The sequence below is a fragment of the Medicago truncatula genome, chromosome 7 (assembly GCF_003473485.1).
Source record: "Medicago truncatula cultivar Jemalong A17 chromosome 7, MtrunA17r5.0-ANR, whole genome shotgun sequence".
NCBI classification, from domain to species: Eukaryota; Viridiplantae; Streptophyta; class Magnoliopsida; order Fabales; family Fabaceae; genus Medicago; species Medicago truncatula.
In genome coordinates, this window is record NC_053048.1 from 6,940,065 (window position 1) to 6,960,502 (window position 20,438).

At 33.4% G+C, this 20,438-nt stretch overlaps 2 protein-coding genes across 2 annotated transcripts; both read right to left on the bottom strand.

Moving 5' to 3' along the window:
- Positions 1–743: 743 nt before the first annotated feature.
- LOC11441813 (ADP-ribosylation factor GTPase-activating protein AGD3) lies at positions 744–11,682 on the bottom strand. The gene is made up of 19 exons (XM_003621574.4): positions 11,351–11,682; positions 9,686–9,762; positions 8,762–8,862; positions 8,308–8,378; positions 7,614–7,676; positions 6,378–6,422; positions 5,965–6,030; positions 5,832–5,879; positions 5,651–5,746; positions 5,532–5,573; positions 5,169–5,384; positions 4,939–5,070; positions 4,600–4,830; positions 4,418–4,504; positions 4,002–4,340; positions 3,205–3,350; positions 3,008–3,101; positions 2,070–2,554; positions 744–1,274 (listed from the first exon to the last, which is right to left on the bottom strand). The coding sequence occupies exons 1-19, from the start codon at positions 11,393–11,395 to the stop codon at positions 1,160–1,162; spliced, it is 2,499 nt and encodes an 832-aa protein (XP_003621622.1). The 5' UTR covers positions 11,396–11,682; the 3' UTR covers positions 744–1,159.
- Positions 11,683–15,579: 3,897 nt separating this feature from the next.
- Positions 15,580–19,899, bottom strand: LOC11445596 (trihelix transcription factor ASR3). The gene is made up of 3 exons (XM_003621575.4): positions 19,017–19,899; positions 18,225–18,278; positions 15,580–16,299 (listed from the first exon to the last, which is right to left on the bottom strand). The coding sequence occupies exons 1-3, from the start codon at positions 19,690–19,692 to the stop codon at positions 16,004–16,006; spliced, it is 1,026 nt and encodes a 341-aa protein (XP_003621623.1). The 5' UTR covers positions 19,693–19,899; the 3' UTR covers positions 15,580–16,003.
- Positions 19,900–20,438: the final 539 nt, after the last annotated feature.

A 20,438-nucleotide genomic window follows, 5' to 3' on the forward strand; every position in this document is an offset into this window, starting at 1 on the left:
CAACAAGACATACCCGTAAACATGAAAAGCAGATTATTAGTATTATTAAGCAATTAAGTGCAATGTATTTTCACTATTCTTGTGGTGGTATTATTATGTTGGTTAATAATACAAATAATCATGTTCAGGTCCCTTTGACAAGATGTTCTCCAATTAAATCTATCATAGATTGCACATTTAGACCTTTAGTTTATTTTGTTATTTTAATAGACTTCAAATTTGTAATTGACATCTTTTAATAATTTAGAAGCCATACTGATTCTTTACAATAGGAGACAAATTCAATGTCAAACTTCTATCTAGCCAATATACCACTAACTATAGAAAATTGTGGATGAATATGCCCATTTTACATTTTAAATCTATTGACTATGTTGAAAACCCTAATATGACCCAAAAATATGTTTATATAAGGGAAAAATATTCTTCACCTTACAAACCGGTGTGTAAGATTCAATTACACTTAAACCAAATTTCAAAAGTATCAATGCAATCAAATATCTATTTGATCACTCCAAAGTTCGGGACATGATTTAAGTATGTTGGAAATCTATGATCGAAATACATGTGTCTTGATTTTGTAAGGTTGAGTTCGGCTCAACTCAAATTTTAAAAGAACAAAGGATTGATGCTCTCTCTCTCTCTCTCTTTTCCCTATCTTTTATCAATATAAAAACGAGAGGAAAAAAAGGGGATATGAAACATACTCAAGAGTAATGCCCTGCCAATTAATAATCCAGTAATACAAAGGTGAAAAACAACCACAAAACCTTTCACAAAAATAAACCAATGTACATAGGATGCACAAAACCCTAGCCTAATGTATCACATCTTCATCACTAAAAGAAGCAAAAGAAAAATACACAAAAAACATTACTAAATTGTTGCTTGGCTCTTCTAGTACACCAGTGCTCTTGACTAAAGACCAATGCAGTCATTTTACATTACAAATCTTAGCACTATCTTGTACAAGATTACCAAGGGGCAGACATTACAACCTACCACACTCCTTTTGAACTCTTCATACTAGTGGTGTTTCCTTAAACAAAAACAAAAAAAAACATCTTTTTGATTCATAAAAAATACAAATTTACATAATTCAATCTTCAATATCTTATATATAATATACTTGGAGTTCCAGAGAGTTTTCTTATTAGTGTCATCCATTAGAATCATTTGATGGAGCATGGACTACTCTGTCATCAGCATTTGATTCTGCAGCAAGCTCAATAGGAGTTCTTCCATCCTCATCCACGGCTCGAGGATCGCCTCCCCTGCATTGTTGCAGATTTCAGTACTATTCACCATTAATGAACCATGGATAAAACCCCATGTATTTTCAAATATACTAAGAAAAGTATGTATTTAATGTATCTATTTTGTGTATTGATGTTCTTAAAATACCCTTTTGTATATGGATGTGTTCAACTCCTACTTCTCTTCTTCTAAGACACTTTGTAGTAATAATTAGAGGTATATTTGAAAAAAGGCTAAAATATGGTTTTAGTCCCTGCAAATATGCCTCGTTTTCGTTTTAGTCCCTGTAAAAAAAATAATTTGTTTTTGGTCCCTGCAAAATTTTTTGTTTTTTAAAATAGTCCCTGACCCCATTTTTGTGATGATTTGCATACGTGGCACATGATGACTGAACCCATTTTGTAGTTTTTGGTCCCTGCAAAATATTTTGTTTTTTAAAAAGGTCCCTGCAAAAGTTTTTGTTTTTGAAAATAGTCCCTCCAAGGACTATTTTAAAAAACAAAAAATTTTGCAGGGACCAAAAACAATTTTTTTTTTACAGGGACTAAAACCAAAACGAGGCATATTTGTAGGGACTAAAACCATATTTTAGCCTTGAAAAAATAATAAATATATTTAGTTATTTAAGAAGATTTCTTTCCTTTTCAAAGGGGACTTAATTAGGGACAGAGATACTGAATCATAAAATCTCAATACACGAATCAGCATATAGCCCATTAATACTTGAAATGATGACTAAGTCAAATGGCAATGTCACAGAGGTGAAGCTGACACATAAACCAAAAACCATTACATAAAGTTATCACACTGACCTTGAAAGCAGTAATCTTGCAATTATAGATCTTCCTTTGAGAATACAACGATGTAAAGGAGTTCGGCCTCTCATATCAGTTGCATTAATATTTGCGCCATATTGCAGGAGGAGCTCCACCATTCCAATGTCTGCAGTTTCACAAGCAATGTGAAGTAGTGTGCACCCTTCGAGATTGAGCATCGGCTGGCCTTCTTTACTGCCTACCAAATTCATAGAGCAATTAGAGGACCAGTCCAATGTGTTCCCTGCCAAATTAGGGCTGTTATCATTGTTTGCCTGCTCTTGTAATAGCATTACTTTGGCAAGGGTTAAAGAGTTGTTGCATGCTTGCTCATAAACAACGTTGACATCAACATCCGAATTAACAATGTAGCGGTATACGGCTTTCTTATCATTAGCACGAACAGCCTCCCAGATCTGTTGTGCTACTAAGAGTCGGTACTGATTGTCCTTCGGCTTGCGAACAAAAATCTTCTCTGCATACTGCCAAGGGAATTAAAAAAACAGAAACAGTTCATGGAAATATCCATTTTGAGTGTAACATCAACAACAAAAGAACAAGTTCACATGATGCAGCTATAATTTAGACATTTGAAAAATACATTGGCAGAGGGAAGACATTCAGTTGCAACTACCATAACTTTGATTCCAGACCAAGTTGAAAACAAGAAGGGTGAGGAAAATACAATATTAGAAATGTGATTCATCTATTTCATGAGATGCCTAGGAATTCTAGTGTGAATCCTATATCATTTTCTTCAGTTTCCTCAATCTGTTTGTGACAATAGTACTTTAAATTAGTAGAAAATCAAAACCTTCATCCATCCTTCATCGTTTTCCAAAAAACCAATCAAAATCATAAAAGTAACTTTTTACAGGTTTTGATTTAAACACGGAACATCTTTCTCCATTAGCAAGAGCTGTGTATAAGAATACCTTTGCCTGGATGAACTTTTCCTTCACTGCTAGAGAATCATATTGACCAGGTTTGGTGATGAAAACTGTTTGTGGCTTATCGGACTTGCTCGAGCTTCATAATTAGAGAAAGTGTGTATATCAGGAATACTTGGTTAAAATATAACACAACAATAATGGGTGAAAGTAATGCAAAGATAATAGTGGGGATTCTTTACCCTGTAGGGACAAGATCAACCTGAAAGGCACTTCTTGATTGCAAAAGTTCCTCCCAGACAGAGTTGGCAAAAGTATTCCCAAGAGACTGAAATAAAGTTATCACAGAAGGTTCCCACACCTTAACGTCCAATGTAAGAGAGCGAACCTACAACAAAATGGAGAAAAAAATAGCAATATGATCAATTTATTATTGAAGCCTTATCGCAAAAAAGAAGCAACAATAAACCTAAATACCAATTGAGAGGGAAGGAATTAAAACAGGCATGTGTTGTGATAAACACAGTATCAAACAAGATATTTTGGTTCCAAAATTGTCAATATGGAAGAAAACATGTGATCAGTCATGAAAAGCTAACATCCCTACATTTCACATATGAAGAGTTCCCTATAAACAACCAATCTGAATATGCATAATTTTTAAAACAATAAATACAATGTCGCCAACATTTTTATGGGATACAGTATATGAATCAGCTGTAATCTTCGTTACAGTTATAACCTCTGCATTTATGCAATGTGTTGCACTTGATAATATATCTATCAACATTTGTTTTGTAGTTTATTATAAAGGTTGGATTTCTAACTTTTATTTTATAGAAGAATTTAGTAGAAGAGAAATAAAGAACAGGGCAATTGAAACCCCAATTAAGTCAAGATGCATGGAAGATAAAGACATTTATAATAAAATAAACTATTATCATTGTCAAGTATCCTTACAAATGATATTCAAAAGTAAACAAATGATTTCCAGATATAACATATACAATGATAAAGGGTGTGCATTTGTATGGTCTACCTTTGATATGTGCACACCAAGGTTTCGATGAACACCGGAACATTCAATGCAAACAAGAACGCCAAGATTTAGTGATGCCCAATCCGGTTCAGGTGCCCCACAATCAGCACATTTATCATTCCCGATAACTCTTCGCAACACTTCAATTGGTTTTTCACTTTTATTACAGGACCGCTGCTGGTTCAAATTTCTGGATGCACGCTCCAGATGTGAAGACACAAAACATCTATCAGCTGCACTTTCTTCAACAGCACAGTGATCAAAATCTGAACTTTCAAAAGAACTACTCTCACTGGTAGACCTGAGATGACCACTTCCCATTGGACTTGCCGGCAACAACTGATCAAAATGGGTGACATTAATCACACTGACTAAAATTCATTGTAGCATGGTAAGCAAAAGTATACGAAAGTTACCCTTTCAGGAATCTGAGAACTCAGCAATGAGGCAATAACACCTGTGATTTTTTCAATCCAATCCATTTGGTCCAGCGCACTCTCTGCCTGCACTGACAAGCATAATTAAGGAATGAAAATATAAAGCTTTAATCACCATCCTTATACAGATAAAAGACTGTTCAAAAAGTCATTAAAATAACCTGCAAAGTGTAGTTCTTTGTTGGTGAAATGATGCGGAAGCAAAACCTCAAATCTGATTGGTCAGCATCAACTTTGATTGTTGATGTAAGCAGGTTCACAGTGTGATGAGCAACGGATTTCTCATCATGTACTCCACCATGATGATGATGATGAGAGGACAGCCATCGACTTAGAAGCCCAGAACCAAGCTCCGAACTATTCCTCTGACCAGAATGTTGACTGCTAGAGCCCTGCACGTGATAAAAAACCGCAATAATATCAGATGAAATTTGTTACAAAGAAACATAGGGGCTTAACTCCTTCATAAACCAACTTATTGTTTACATTAAACTTCTTACAGATGGTTTGCTGCATTGTTTACGGTAGTAATACAGCATTCCCCGGCTATCAAGAACGAAAAATCTCCTTTTCCAGTCCCCCCTTAAGTTTGAGGAACGCTTGGAGAGATAACCTTGTCGAATAGTCTGAACCTAAAATGATAAAGAAAAATAAAGATTAAAAATAAACCAATGGGAGAAAGTAAAATAACTAATAATTTCAATCAACTATTATCAGCTCTCTTTTATACCTTTCCCTTTGCAGCATTTTGCATTACTGCTTCTATCATCTTATGTGAACTTCTACCAATGGCTTGTATACCATCTCCATTAGGAGATCCATTAGAACCATTAGAAGCCCACCTACTTTCTCGATCAATCTGCCGTTTGTAATCTTGCATTCTTTCATTGAGAGCTGCTTGCTCATAATTGGACCTTTCTCTTGATTGCTGAGCATAAGTCAAGACCTGCAAAATAATTAGCCGGCAGTGAATCATTTGCATTTTCACTATGGCTCAACTGTTTACAAATCAACAACCCTTGAGGTGCCAATTGATAATATAACATAAACTTCCATGTAATTAAAGGGTTTAAAAGCAAAGCTGATTTTAAACCTGGTTAATGTACGGCTCCATTTGATGTAATAGTTCATACCCCTACAAGTGAAATGAATCGAAGATAAGAATGTTGTGACAAAGAATATGGGAAAGAATATTTAAAACAACATGTTTACCTGTTTGAAGTAACGAAGATGTGCATCCATGGTCCCACTGACTGCTTCCAAAAACTCAAATCTCTTCTTTGCTTCAACATTTGAGAGAGCAGTAACCTGGACAGAGACTCTTCAAGTTTATTTGGGAGAGTAATTGTAAAATTAACTACTTATATACTTCTGATTAAATGAATTTACTAACCAGATTAAATCGAGTTTGCTCAAATGTAGTTCTTGCACTATGAAGCTCCTATATCATGCACAAAACATGTAAGTTTAAAGAATGATATAACGAATTTCAGCTGACTCAACACGGAAGATATACAAAAGCCTACCTCTTCTAGGGCAGTAGCTACATCACTTTTTGTACCTTTTCTCAGTGAAAGAAACTTTTCACGAGTCTGCAAGAGTAACAAATTTGGCAATCATTAGAGAAAAAACGGTTTTGAAGCTTTGAATAGTGTAGGCTAAAACAAGATTGTGAAAAAATCCAATACCAAGTGGTAAATTGTTAAAAAATAAATGCTTCAAGGCACTTTTATCACTCTGTTTCTTTAGAGATCTGGACATTAGTTCATCTTAGTAGTTAGTCAATTCAAACTGATAAGTTAATTATTTGTGTATTGATTTTGTTTTACGTAAATCAATGATTGTCATAGAAATTACATTTCAAATCCAAATTTCAAACTCAGGAGGAATATAAAAACTACGCGGCAAAATTATAAAGCATTTGGAGATAGGAATGCACCTGGTCATAGATAAGGCTGGCTTTGTCAAAGCGTTTTCGTGCTTCCTGCACTAAGAAAGGATCCATTATAACAAATCCATATATAAACTATGAAACTTAAAATGTTTTCAAGAATAACACTTAAAAAATCTTAACATTGAAAAAAGTAACATAGTTTTGAAAGTCTAAAGAAACTTTGCTATGAAGCCCAAAAACTTCAGAAATGGATTGATGTCTGACACGTATCTGATACCAACACATGTCTGATACTTCTCGATGCAAACACAGAAAGTGTCCAACAAGTTCTTAAATATTTTGATAAATATTTTCCTCAATACTTCTCAAATACATCTTACAAACTAAAAGACACAATTGACATCTAGATAAGATGCATCCTCGACTGTCTCACTCCCTCTGCCTAATATTAAGTGTCATGTTTAAAATATTTTTTATATTATTTGTCATTTTAGAATATCAATGAAGCATTAATTTACTTAATTGTATCTCAACCCTCCTAACTATTCTGCTAATAGTTTATCAGTAAAGGTTGTTTTCGTCAATGAAGCTCATTTTATGATGGAAGTTAGTACAGTCAAAGTTTTTTTGTTGAGAAGTGTGTGCATAATCTTAGACGATGCTTAATAAGAGACAGAGGGAGTAGTAACTAAAGACACGTAATTGCACGCTTTTTGTGACACATTCGTAGTAGAGAGAATATATTCTGATATGGGTGTGGCAAAGATATTTAACTTTGCCTATTTGTTATGATCACAAGAACTTTTTTTCTAAATTGTGATCATATATGTACTAATGAGCAAGTAGTAATGTGAATGTCACTTTACAATTGTGCTTGCGATTGTCCCTCCTTGCCAAAACACTTCCCTCCGCACTGAAATCCCAATAGCTGTTGGGATAAAATAACATAAATTTGACAAGCTTCTACCAATGGAACATCCACCCATGATATTATCTTTCATAGAATCTATTAAAAATAAATACTACGGTGCTGATTTTTCCACAAGGGAAGTATATGCTCCAAAGAATTCCTACTTGAATCCTAAACCCTAAATCTAAACAAAGAAACAATTCAATTAAGAGCTAAGTAGATTCTATACAGAGCAAAGTCATTTGGAAGACCTGCCACTTTAGAAATATACAAACTTCAATTTTTTTTTAAATTTCTATCAAACTTTGCTTTAGTTTGTAGACATCTTACTGGCAGGGTAAAAGGAAAATAGTAAGATATTTTTTATGTACCTTGACCTCTTGCAAATCAATATTGACAAACTGGAGCAATCTGTCATTTAACATATGCTCAACCTGAAAGGAAGAAAGCAAACTATGTTAGGCCTACTTTTAGTGAACATTATTAGGCAGTTATTATTTTATTAGCCAGCAATTATTATATTAATGTGCAAAAGTTATGTATTAGGAAGCAGTTATGTTTCTAGGCAGTTACTAGAGAATAAGTTACTAGATAAATAGGAAATCTGAAGGAGAACGTCAGGAGGCATTTCATTTGGGACTGGATATAGGTTGGGAGAGACCCAAGACTCTTGAACTCCTTGGGAACCTATTGTGTAATCATATTCTATTATCAATAAAAGTAAGTTATATCTATTATATTTTTATGTTTGGTACCAGTTTCTATCACTATGTCAACAAAAAAAGCCAGGGCGATAGTTCCAAATAGTTTACTGCTAAATATTGTAATGTAGTTCGGCTCTCTAGTATTATACTTTGAAAGATTGATCTTAACGTTGTGTTGGCACTGGATTTCAATTATTAATGACTATTTTTCCTTATCCTTTTTTTTTTTGGATGAAAGAAGAATAGAGTGATAGGAGGATAAAATATTCTCCTTTTCAATTTCTCTCTCTTTTAAATGTGTTATTGGGAGTCATTGGGAACTATGAAAATATTAAAAAGCACTCGAAGCATAATATCTTACCTGTGATCGAAGGACTTCCTTGTATGTCCCGATTTCTCTCAAGGCTATAGTGAATTTGGTCATAACAGGGCCTACAGTGAAGTTAGAAACTCAATCAGAAATTGTTTCACCGTTGGCAAGATTTTAGGGGCAAAGATAACATCACGATAATCAAATCATGGAGTCAGATAGTAAGTATAGCCACTTTAAATTATAGAGAAAAATTGCATGCAAATTCTCTTAACAAGAATTGAAATTGTTTTCCTCTTCCATGACAGATACATTAGTCAACCAATAGAATATATAATTCTTTATCATTAGCAGTTTATAATGAAAAATGGATCTATTAAGAAATACATTGAGGATAAAGTAATATCAACTATGCGCAGGAACGTAAGAAGTTCAGCCCTGTGGAGGAACTAAAACCCTTAACTAACTACTTTAAGCATGATGTTGCAAAAAAAAAAAAAAATACCTCCAAAAGCTACACTGATGGGGTCATTATGGCCCCCACCAAAAGTTTCTAGGGCACTTGCAAATGCAATGTCTCCATCATATGCCTCTCCAAGTCCTTCCCTGGAAAGTAAAATGACAGCAATTAGATCTTTAAAAAATAACGAACATCTTTGAAATCAATATTCAATATATTATGAAAAGTTGTGAGAAACTTCTTACAATAAAACTAAAAGAACAGACAGTAAATCCATTAACCCACTAAAATTTTCCTTTCGATGATGGGAAATGGTTTTTGCATTAAAAACACTACGAAAAACATCCTCCATGGAGAATAGAATACACAAAACCACTATGCAGTGTTGATGCTTTCTTTTTTCCTCATAAAAAAACCTCTTGATTTTTACTCAAGATTTGGTATCAAACCTACAAATGTCCTGAAAGATAAACAAATAATATACTGTAGGATGCATCTGAAAGGAAAGAATTTTGGAATTTGTGGCTCTAGCGTGTGATACGACTCATGGTGAACTTACGATCACATCAATGCGGAAACAGAAACTCATTTGTTTTTTCACGTTGCCCTAGCTACTTTCTTGTAAGTAGTTTTGAAATTCAAAGGTTTGGCACAATTCAGAAGTTAAAACACTAAGGTGCTGTGCTGCTTACGCTTATTTTTAGTTAAAACTTATAAGGGAATGCTCATACACGAAAATATTTTTCCATTCTTAAATAAGTTGCAGCATCAGAAGCTAAGCTGATCTCAAACAATTAACCAACAGTTGAAAAGAAAAAAAAAATATAGCATAGCATAGAGAGTGAAGGAATTATAAATTTGAAAAAATGTATAAACTGCAATTTGCATGACATAGTTGCTTCCACAAAAGTTCATGGCTATTTATCAATAAATTTTGATAATGATGCTATTCAAATACTAACTACATACGTGTATTTTCTGCATCCCTTGTAAAATTTCAAACTTCTCTCTCTCAAAGATTCGGCACTTTCCTCCATGCCCTGTATCTGTTTCACCAAAGAATTAAAAGACAGACAATCTTAGCACACATCAAGTCAATTAAGATAGAAAGAACCTACAAATACAATATTCTGACATGACTTTACATAAAATCTCTAAAACAATCAGGGGAAAGAGTTAAAAAGATCAGCATCTATGTTGAAGGTGGAGTAACAGAGCAAAAAATTATCACACATACACTGTAAAATTGCCAATAAATAGCTCTAACCACCATTCACAAATAATCTCATAGAAGAACCACTAATTTTATTAGCCTACAGACTCCAGTTATCATATCATTCTATTAGCAAGGAATGAATATATGGCATAATCTTCAAAAAATACCTTAGTGGATTAATAATGCCAGCATAATTTAACATAGAAATAGGGAATTGATTGTTAAGTTCACAAAATAACCGAACTGACTTAGTGCCTATCTGTGTTAGACTTTATTTACCAAAAGCGGTATAACATTGCTTCTAAAGACACCTTTTACATCTAACCCAACCCAAGATTTTATAATTTCAACGAAGATGCATCATGAAGCAATATTTTTGCAGTTTACAGCAAATAAAATGTAAGATAAACAGGCTATAACAGCATGTTTAATATAAGGATAAATTCAGCTATAGGAATTACATTCCTGTGGAAAATGAATTTACATATCTTTGGTATACCAGTATTGGGAGTAAAAATTATATTCCTCCCTGTGTTGTGGATCAATTGCAGAAAATAGTGGTTTGTTCAAATTCTGCTACGCTACATTGCTTCAGCACTGCTACTTGATAACACTTGAACTAAATAACCTATTGGAGAACAATAGCAATTTGTTCAAATTCAGATACACTATAGCCGCTATTTGACGATACTGATTTCTCCTTGTTCGGGGTTTAAGCCCCTTTAGTTAGGGTAACTAGGGTTTGGACTCTTGCTAGACAACTCTCTCACTCTCACTGCTCTCACCAAGCGCTGTCTAGTGTCTATATCTCACTCTGAATAAAACGACTTCCTTTTTATTTGCATGACTTCCCCGAATCTTAAGTAACCCTTGATATGTTAGCCATAAACATAGCTAGAGTAAGTTTAAGCATTAAACTTCAGAACGTATATGTAATACTCACATTCCATTTATCATCTACAACAAGCATTAACCCACCCCATCAATTTCAAATTATTTTCCTTAGAACAAAACAAACACTAAAAAACCCATGAAACATTGACATATACACGAACATAGAATACAACACACACCACAGACACCAACACAACACCGTCACGTCGACAACACCTATCGTAATATGAAAATATGACATAATTCAATGTGATCACATGTGTTTGTGTCGGACACTCACTTGTGCCGGACACCAAACACACCTTCGATCAGAAGTGTCGGGGGCTAAAGAGTAAAAAACCCTAAATCAAGGTTAAATTAAACCAACTATCACCAACACATCAATCACACACCCTACCCTATGAAATTCACCTAACATATACACACAACACCAAACTTAATTTTTTAAAAATTCAAAAAATTTACAAAAAAAAATTAAATGAAAATGAAAATGAAAGAAGAAGAGAGTGAGTGTGTAACCAAACCTGTTTGCGGAACATAGGAGAATCATCAAGCTTAGCGAATTGCATTTTGATTTTTCCTCAAAAAACGATAATTCCTAGGTTTATGTCAATTTAACAACAGCATTATAGAATCACCAACAACACTCGATCTAAGAAACATTTGCATCAATTTCACTGGTTTTGAATTTGGTTCAAAAACCTAAAAAACAGAAACCCTAGCGAGGAAAGAGAAAAAGAGAGAGAGACACAAAAACAACGTTGGAGTTTGTTTGAGACTGTTTGCTACTTGCTTATGATTTGATTTTGATGTCTTCTATTTTTTGTGTTTTGTGAGCTATGCTTTGTTGAGTGTAGTGAAAAGATGGTAAAGTAAAAAAAAAAAAAAAAAGTTTAATATTATTTATTGGGAATTGTTTATTTAATTTAACTATAACTATGGTTGAATTGAATTAAATTAATTAATGTAGACCTAAATTCTCGAATGGATCCCATGTGTGTAAAAGACACTCAATTGGGGATTAAAGTTGCACCTATGAATTCCTTTTTCTTCCACTTTTCTCTTTCTTGCCCCCCTTCTTTTTCTTTTTTTAATTACCTTTCCTTTTCTTTTGTTTATTTTCTTGACAGATTACATTAATTTTTGACAGTAACGTTTATAGATTAATTAATCAATCTTATTATTATAATCTCATTGTAATAATTACAATCGCACATTGTTTTGCATTTTTTTCATTAGCTGATTAATTTGCTTAATCCAATTTCATTTACTATGGAGATCTATTAGATAGTCCTCATAGAATAAAGATATAAGAAGATGTAAAGCTCGAATTATAAGATAGTTGTCATATAATAAAGTATTTAGCCTAAATTGTTGCATCACTTGTCTCTTTGAGTTTATCTAAATTAGTAGAGACAATGCATTATAATATAAGTGGATGGAGCTCGAACTCAGACACATCCACGTATTCATCTTTAAGAGGTGAATTTCTAATCACTATGTTACTTGATCAGAAAAATGATAAAACTACATTGCAAGATAATTATTTAATTTGTTTAAAGATTACAATTAATTATTTTATTTATGTTTGAAATTATATTCTATGTGGATAAATCAATAACTTATTTCTTATCATGTTAGTTTCTAACTCAACTCATATTCAGGACAATCTTTTTAAATGTATATGCATGATCGAATGGCGGAGACATTTGTGGGCGTGGGTGGAGGAGTTATTAGTGGAGTGTAGGACATTACTTCATGATATTTCTTTCCAAACTCATTTATCAGATCAATGACAGTGGCAGCTTGACCCTGTTGGGGGTTATGCACTTCGTGGTGTTTCTCAATTTTTAACTTCCCGGAATTCATTTACTGTGGATTCAGTTGCAGATTTAATTTGACACAAACATGTTCCTCTGAAGATCTCTATCTTTGCGTGGAGACTACATCTGACAAACCACCAACAAAATCAAATTTGGTGTCTCGTGGTATCATCATTTCAGAAGCTCGCTACTGCGTGTCCTGTTGTGAAGAAGTTGAATCAACTTAACACTTGTTTATTTCGTGCATCACTTTTGGTACTCTTTGGATGTTAGTTCGGTCTTGGATTGGTTTTTCGGTGGCGGATCCTCAGTTCCTTTCATATCATTTCATTAAGTTTATTTATCCGGCAAGTGGTTTGAAAGCATGACATTCCTTTTTACAACTTGTTTGGCTCCTTTGTATTTGGGTCGTGTGGAATGAATGTAATAATAGAATATTTAAAAATATAGATAATTGCATACTTCACTTATTGGATAAAGTTAAACTTTATTCCTATTGGTGGATGAAGGCAAAGAATGTTAATTTTGTCTTAGACTATCATAGTTGGTGGTCGAGCCCTTTTATTTGTTTGGGCATCGACTAATTAGATCCTTTTGTATTATTTTTTGGTTTACATTGTAAACTTTAGTGGTCATTTTTTATACATCTTGTGCTAAGGAGTATACTTTGTCGGTATTAATATATTCTATTTTTGCTTGTTAAAAAAAAGAGTTTCATGATTAACTTATCATATTCAAGTATCTCATCATACACTAGGTTGAGACATAATTTCAAGCAATAAAAAAACTCAAACAAAGTAGATGTATTAATTTAAATTTTTAACTAAATATATCAATTTTGTATGACTTCTTTTTTTTTTTTTAATATTTGAGATATGAGTAGTAACGTATTTCGTCTAAATGTAAGCTAAATACACAAACATTTTTATTTATATTTAAGTCAAAATGAGTAAGTTAAATTTAATATTATAGTTTGTACCAAAAAAAAACAAAATTTAATATTATAGTTTTTTTTTAAGAAATCATATCACATCTTTTCATAAATACTACTTTGATTATATTTTTTAAAAAAATTTAGTCATTATCATTAGGTTATTTACTAACAATATTTTTTTATATTTATTTGGCTAGTTGAGACCATGTTTGATGGCATGTGTTGCATCACGCGCCAGAAAGGAGAGTGTATGTAGTGAAAAAATGTCATTGTTTGTGAAGAAGAGAAAATGGTTGGGCGTACTATGGTGGGCCAAAAACTGAGTTTCCCTCCATTTTCCCGACCATGTTGGGGTCCCACTCTCTCTCCCCAATACTGCCTCGCATGCTCATCATTTCATTCTCAATAAGTAATAATAAAATCCTTTTTTTTTTTTCCTTTTTACCACAATTGTGTTTTACATCTTTCTTGATTGTTCCAATTTCATGTTACTCTTTTGGAAATAAATTCTTGGGTACATGCATCTCTCATATGGACATGTTTGTTCAATCATAAAACATTGGTTCAAGATACTATGAAGTACTCCCTCCATATAGTCAAAAAAAAAAAATTTGTTTTAAAATGAATATCGCTTTACATTTTCAATGCAATTTAAATTTTTTCTTTCAACTTTACCTTCAATAAATACTCAAATTTCCCTCTCTCACACAATTTTCAATACAATTTTAAGTTTGTCTTTTTCTTATAAAGTAAGGTTATTTTAGTATAATTGTTATGACATTTGACTACTTTATTTCATTCCTTAATTTGTGTGCAATTGGCTAAAGCGACACTCATTTTAAAACGGAGGGAGTACTAGTTTGTAAAAGAGTATTGCTTTTGGACATGTTTAGAGGAATTTTGACAACAATTGAAAACCACTTATCATACAAGGATAATATGATAATATAGAAAAGAGTTGTGTTATTTGAACAATCATTTATATGATAATTTTTTTAAAAAAGATCAAAATTTTACAAAAAAAATGAAGTATTGACACAAAAATAACAAAAAATAAAGATAGAAAGTAAAAATATAATGTGAGCATGAGATAGAAAGTTGTCATTAAAGTTGTGAAAATATGGTTGTACAAATAAGTGATGCATAAACGAGAAATAATATTTGTACAACTACATTTTAATAACTTTTGTGACAATTTTCTTTCTCATACTTACATTTACTTTCTCTATTAATTTGATTCTTGAGTTATACCTCTTTTTCTTTGTAAAATTATAGTTATCCTAAAAGTTGTCAATAAAATGATTGTTCGAATAATACATAAAAACCTACAAAATTGAGTATAGTGGAATTAGAAGACAGTATATTTCTGCAACTTAACAAAGCAAGATTCAAATGTTAGATATTAGATGGAAGAGATATCCATATTTTCAATCTCTAATAAAGTCATCTTTAGTTCTGTGGAAAACTACAAAAAATAGTCTATGATTAATAAAATATACTTTTTTTAACAAAAGAATGTTTTGTGAAGAAAATTGATTGAGCAAGTTCAAGCATACAGCTAGCTAGCTATTGAACCCAATCATGAAAGGTAAGCTGTCACAATTATAACAAAAAATAGAGCCAGAGTGTTTTGCTAAGCTATTGTTGACTGTTATTAGGAAAAATGGTCTTGCCTAAATTATTATTTTGATCCATTAAGTCTTCAATCAATACATTTAAGGTTTCAATTCATTCTCTATTATTCTCTCTAAAATGGCTATCTTTTGTTGAGTTTTACAGTGAAACTCACAAAATGTCGAGATGTTAAAAATTGTAAGTTCAAATTTGTGTTTTAACATACCAAATATCTCTGCAACCTTTTACCATATGAATAAGTCTTACATACCTAAAATGACTTCTTACTTTGCAAATTTATACCAATGTGGTTCTTTCAATTTAAATTGTGGTATAGATGATAACTTAGCTATAATAAAGCAAATTTAACAAGCTATCAAAATCAAACACCCCCAGAATTTAAACAGGTTGATTCCATATGGACTCAGATTTGAACTGAGTTCAAGTAAAATATGAGTTTGTTTGGCACATATCATCGGGTTGAACGGGTCTAACTGGACCTCGAACGCTAACTCAATAATGAAAATTCCCTAAACTCGTAGAGAGAAATTAATATAAAAAAAACCTAATTAATAATATCTTCTGTACAACCACTATTATTTCCCAGGGAAAGATTCATGAAAACCTCAATAAAAAAGAGAATAAATGCAGCAACTCCCAAAGGTTGTATATAGTCCTAGTCCTATAATGGCAGTAACAGTTTAATAATACTAAAAGTAAGGGAAAATTTGACCAAAAAATAATGCAGGGACCCGCTACTGTTGACTCCAAATGGTATGTACACTACTACTCTGAACCTTCTTGCACTACAGCTTATCTGCAATTCTTCCAAGAGCATTTGCAAGCTTATCAAGCACAGCAACTATGCTACTTGCAGTTTCATTCTGCTGCTGCCGATCCAATTGAAAATTGATGTTCTGAGCCTCTAGTTGTTCACTTAGCATTTTCCCATTTTTCTCCAACACATCAATTAATTGACTATGCAAACTTTCCTCCTCTTCATTGCCGTCTCCATTGGTTGCGAACCGCTTCCTCTTACGTTCCCCTTGGGATGTAGAACCCGTCTCTGGATTTGAGGCTGGTTGTTTCTCATTGTTGGTACCTATAAAAGTAAAGGAATGTATAAACAAATTCAAATTAAAATGATGTCATTAATAGATTGTGATTGTCAAACCAGAACCTTAAATCCTACCTTTATTCCTATTATATGTACTCGACATAGTTACATCCTAAGCTGAAGGTCAAAAGTTGTAAGTAATGGCATAATTGAAGCTTGTAGATAAGAAAACTGTTTACCATTCATGAAAAGTGATAATATTATTCTAAGACATGGACTCTAAAAGATAGTTGTGCTCATATTATTTGAGTAGGCTTAGATTGTGGACCCCTAAGGAAAAGTCACAAGGAGACATAAAGTGCAACACAATGTGCTAACTGAATGTATAAGTAGCACTTCTAGGGGAAATATACAGCAAAACTGGTACACACCATTCATTCGTAAGGAAGTTCAATCAAATTCATTTTTTAGAGATGCATGTTTTAAATTTGAGCTTTCAAGATAAATTTGAGTGAATCACCAATTTAACCCAAAAATTGAAGGATTTAGGCTCTGAAATTAACAAAATTCCAAAACAATGGTGTTAATCCGTCCGAGACAATTTCAGGATCCACACATTTGTCTTTCCAAGACAATTTCAGAAACGAAATTAACGGATCCAAAAGAAAACTGTTGTTGGAGACCATTTTAAAATTTTGTCAATTCAGAGAACAAATTAACTTAGAGTCGAGGAGCTCAATTGGTTTGAGTTAAGGGATTAAAGGAGTTGAGGAGTTAAAGGTTCAGGGTTCAAGTCCTCTGACAAGGAGAAAAATACTAACAGTTAACATACTAACATTTGTCATTTAAAAAAAAAAACAGATCAAACTAACCGACACGTACAGTTTCAGGACTAAATTAATGATTCACTCCTATCTTACATAAACAATCACACATTGCATGTGTATCCTATCAAGTCCTGTTTGCACAAAGGCTGTAAACAAATGGTTTGTTGTAATCCTGTGTGTGTCATAGGCTCATAGCATTATTGAAATCCCAAAGATGCAATAGCAAAAAAATAAGCAACTGGCCTTACCCTCTACCAATTAACCAGAATTCATCTGTGGTAGGAATCAGTAGGCATCATAAACAATAAAAGGAAACAAACATAAAACAAATGATGGACAAGAAAGCAAGCTGTCCCTTAAAGGGTTTTAGCTTATTTGAGAGGTACATAAGTAGCACAATTTACCATTTTTGGAGACAAAGAAAAGACATAGAAGATAGCTTTCATATTTTTGTGCTGTCATCTTGTGATGAAGCACTTTGACTATTAATAGGCACTAAGTTTGGGGCCTATCACATCATCTTGGTCAGATGAATAGGGACCTAAGCCATGTTCAGACAAACAAATATAAGGTCACAACTCTCAAATCATAATAACATTGGTGATAAATATATGATTTACCACAGTAACATTGCTCAAAGCTTTTAATTGGTGCTATGTATGTCAAAAAAAGGTACGCTTGTATGATTAGAGCTATATCTACAGAGCCGCAATGCGATTGCTGTTGAGGCCACATCACATTCAACTGCGATTCTCCACAATATTAAGAATCACAAGAAGACCATATTTAAAACCTTGGATTTATCCATGATTTCAATCATTAAATTTATGGATAACTATATAAAGATTTCTATCAAATAGTTAAAACTATTGTTATTGACTGCGGATGGCAGACCATCATAAAACATCATGGCGCTGCCATCCTTCACAAATTGATGGCAGTTGTAAAAAAATTCTTCCCACCGCAATCCACCATGGCAGATATTTGACAACATTGGTTAAAACTGTGGACGCATCATTATCCCAAGTATACCACATAAGAACTAGTTTATAGCAAGTGTTAACAGTTTAACCATATCATTCTAGTATTAAAACTAAGCATGAATTTCAGTCTATCATCAAATCCATTAAGAACACTATTTACCTGGAGCATTGCCTTCTCCTTGGCAGCCACGGAGGAGTGGTAGAAACTGCTTCTCTGCAAATCAATAAAAAAAATAAAAAAATAAATAACCAAGGACAACAACATCATAATCTATAAAATCTTGCACCACAGTACCATTGTCTCCAAACCCTCCAACTTTAAAACATAAAATACTATTGCTCAGAATAAAAAAAAAAAAAAAAACAGTAGAAGTATAGTATTTTCATCATACAAAAAATAACGGTGTCTCCAAATCCAAAACCATCAATGCTAGTGACATTGAAACACTACAATTTAATAAGAAAGACAACACAAAATCAATTGTGTCTATCAAAACACAAACCTAACACCAGATTCGACATTAACCCTAACACCTGTAATTAACACTATTGAATAATGAAACTTAATGAATGTAATCACAGGTTGTGTTTTTTTGATGTTAGACTCTAACATGTTAGACATTGACACATCACTCACATGTACCCACCCTGTTAAGCGTAATTATTCAAAAAATGAAAATGATTGAATGCAATCACACATGTCGGGTGTTTGACGTCACACTGACACATCACCCACATGTATCTCCAATATGTGTAATTATTTAATAATAAAACTGATCGAAAGTAATCGCACGTCATGTGGTGTTGATATCATACTCCAACGCGTTAGACTCACACACACGATACGGACCCGAAAACAATTTCAATCTAAAATATCAGTACTACATCAAATCAAAATAACATTTATACAATAAAAAAGGTAACAATAAATCCATGAAACAAAGTAACCAACCTGATATAGGAACAGGTGAAGGAACATGAACATCCTTATTAGCCACCAAAACCTCATCCTTCTCAAAATCAGAAAACAACCCATCTTCACCACTCACTTTCCTATTACTATCATAAATATGAACCTCCTCATCCCCACCAACCGTCTCTGAAACTGACACCGACACATTCACCGGAACAACAACCGATGCAGCCACAGCTGCAGCCGCTGCCACCGCCATCGACGGCGAATCAAGTATTTCGTAAACCTCCTTATCAAAATACCCAGGCAATTTCCTCTCTCTCCTCAAATCATTCCTCATCAACCAAAACGACTCCGTTTCATCTCTCACCTGACTCTCCCACTCCTTTATCTTCTTATAATCTCCGGCGAGGTTGCTCCACCGCTTCCTACACTGAATCGGACCCCGGTTCACACCGTGTTTCTTACAATACGAAGAAACCAACGCCCATTTCGGTTCACTCGAACCAAACCCAGACCCATTCCGACCCGGTTTGAACCGGCTTTCAGCATCACTCTTTCCCTGTATCAAAACCAAAATCTCCTGCCTAGTCCAACGTGGCAACCTCGCCGTTGGTTTTCCATCCTCGCCACCGTTCACGGCGGAGGACGGTGGTGTTCCGTTACCGTTAACAGTTCCATCATCGGAATTAGGGTTTGGTTGTTCCAAAGCCATAAAGTGAGAAATTAGGGTTTTGAAAAGTCACGTGACACGCACGAGAACGTGTTCCACTGTTTTGTGACGGTGCCTCCGTTAACGGCGTTTTAGAAAGAATGAAAAAGAAAAAAAAAGGGTTTAGTTCTTAAAACACTTTTTTTCTTCTTAAGAATGAAGGAGATTAATAGAGAAAAGGGTTTTTGTTTTTTGGCTTAATGGCTTTTGCTTATGAATATGAGGTTTTAAATAATTAAAAAAAAAACTGTGATTTTTTTTATTTGTTTAATTTTTTTACTGGCTGTAGTGTGTAGTAGATAGGTTATTGACCCTTAACACTTAAAGAAGGGTTTTTAAAAAATTAATTAAAAAGTAATTAGTATTGATTACTATTTATTGGGGTCATATCCTTATCTTTAATTTCTTAATTGAATGGGATTTTCTTTGTTTGGAAAGGTTACTTGTTGGGTTGGTTTGACATCAAATTCTTCAAACACCACTTTCACATTTCATTGTCTAATCCTTAACTCCTCTTTTAGGTCATTTTCTAAGGAATACTTTTGTGTGAATATATCAAATTCCTCTTCATACACCTTTCATTCATTTCATCATATCATGGTGCCTTTCCCTTCCTTATTGGGAGGTTTAATGTAACGTGTAAAATACCACCCACAACCTCTTGATGTAACTATGGACAATTTCAATATGCATTGCATCTTTTTTTTTTTTTTTTCACCGCATGTGTAGTCGCTTATCTTTATTTTAGG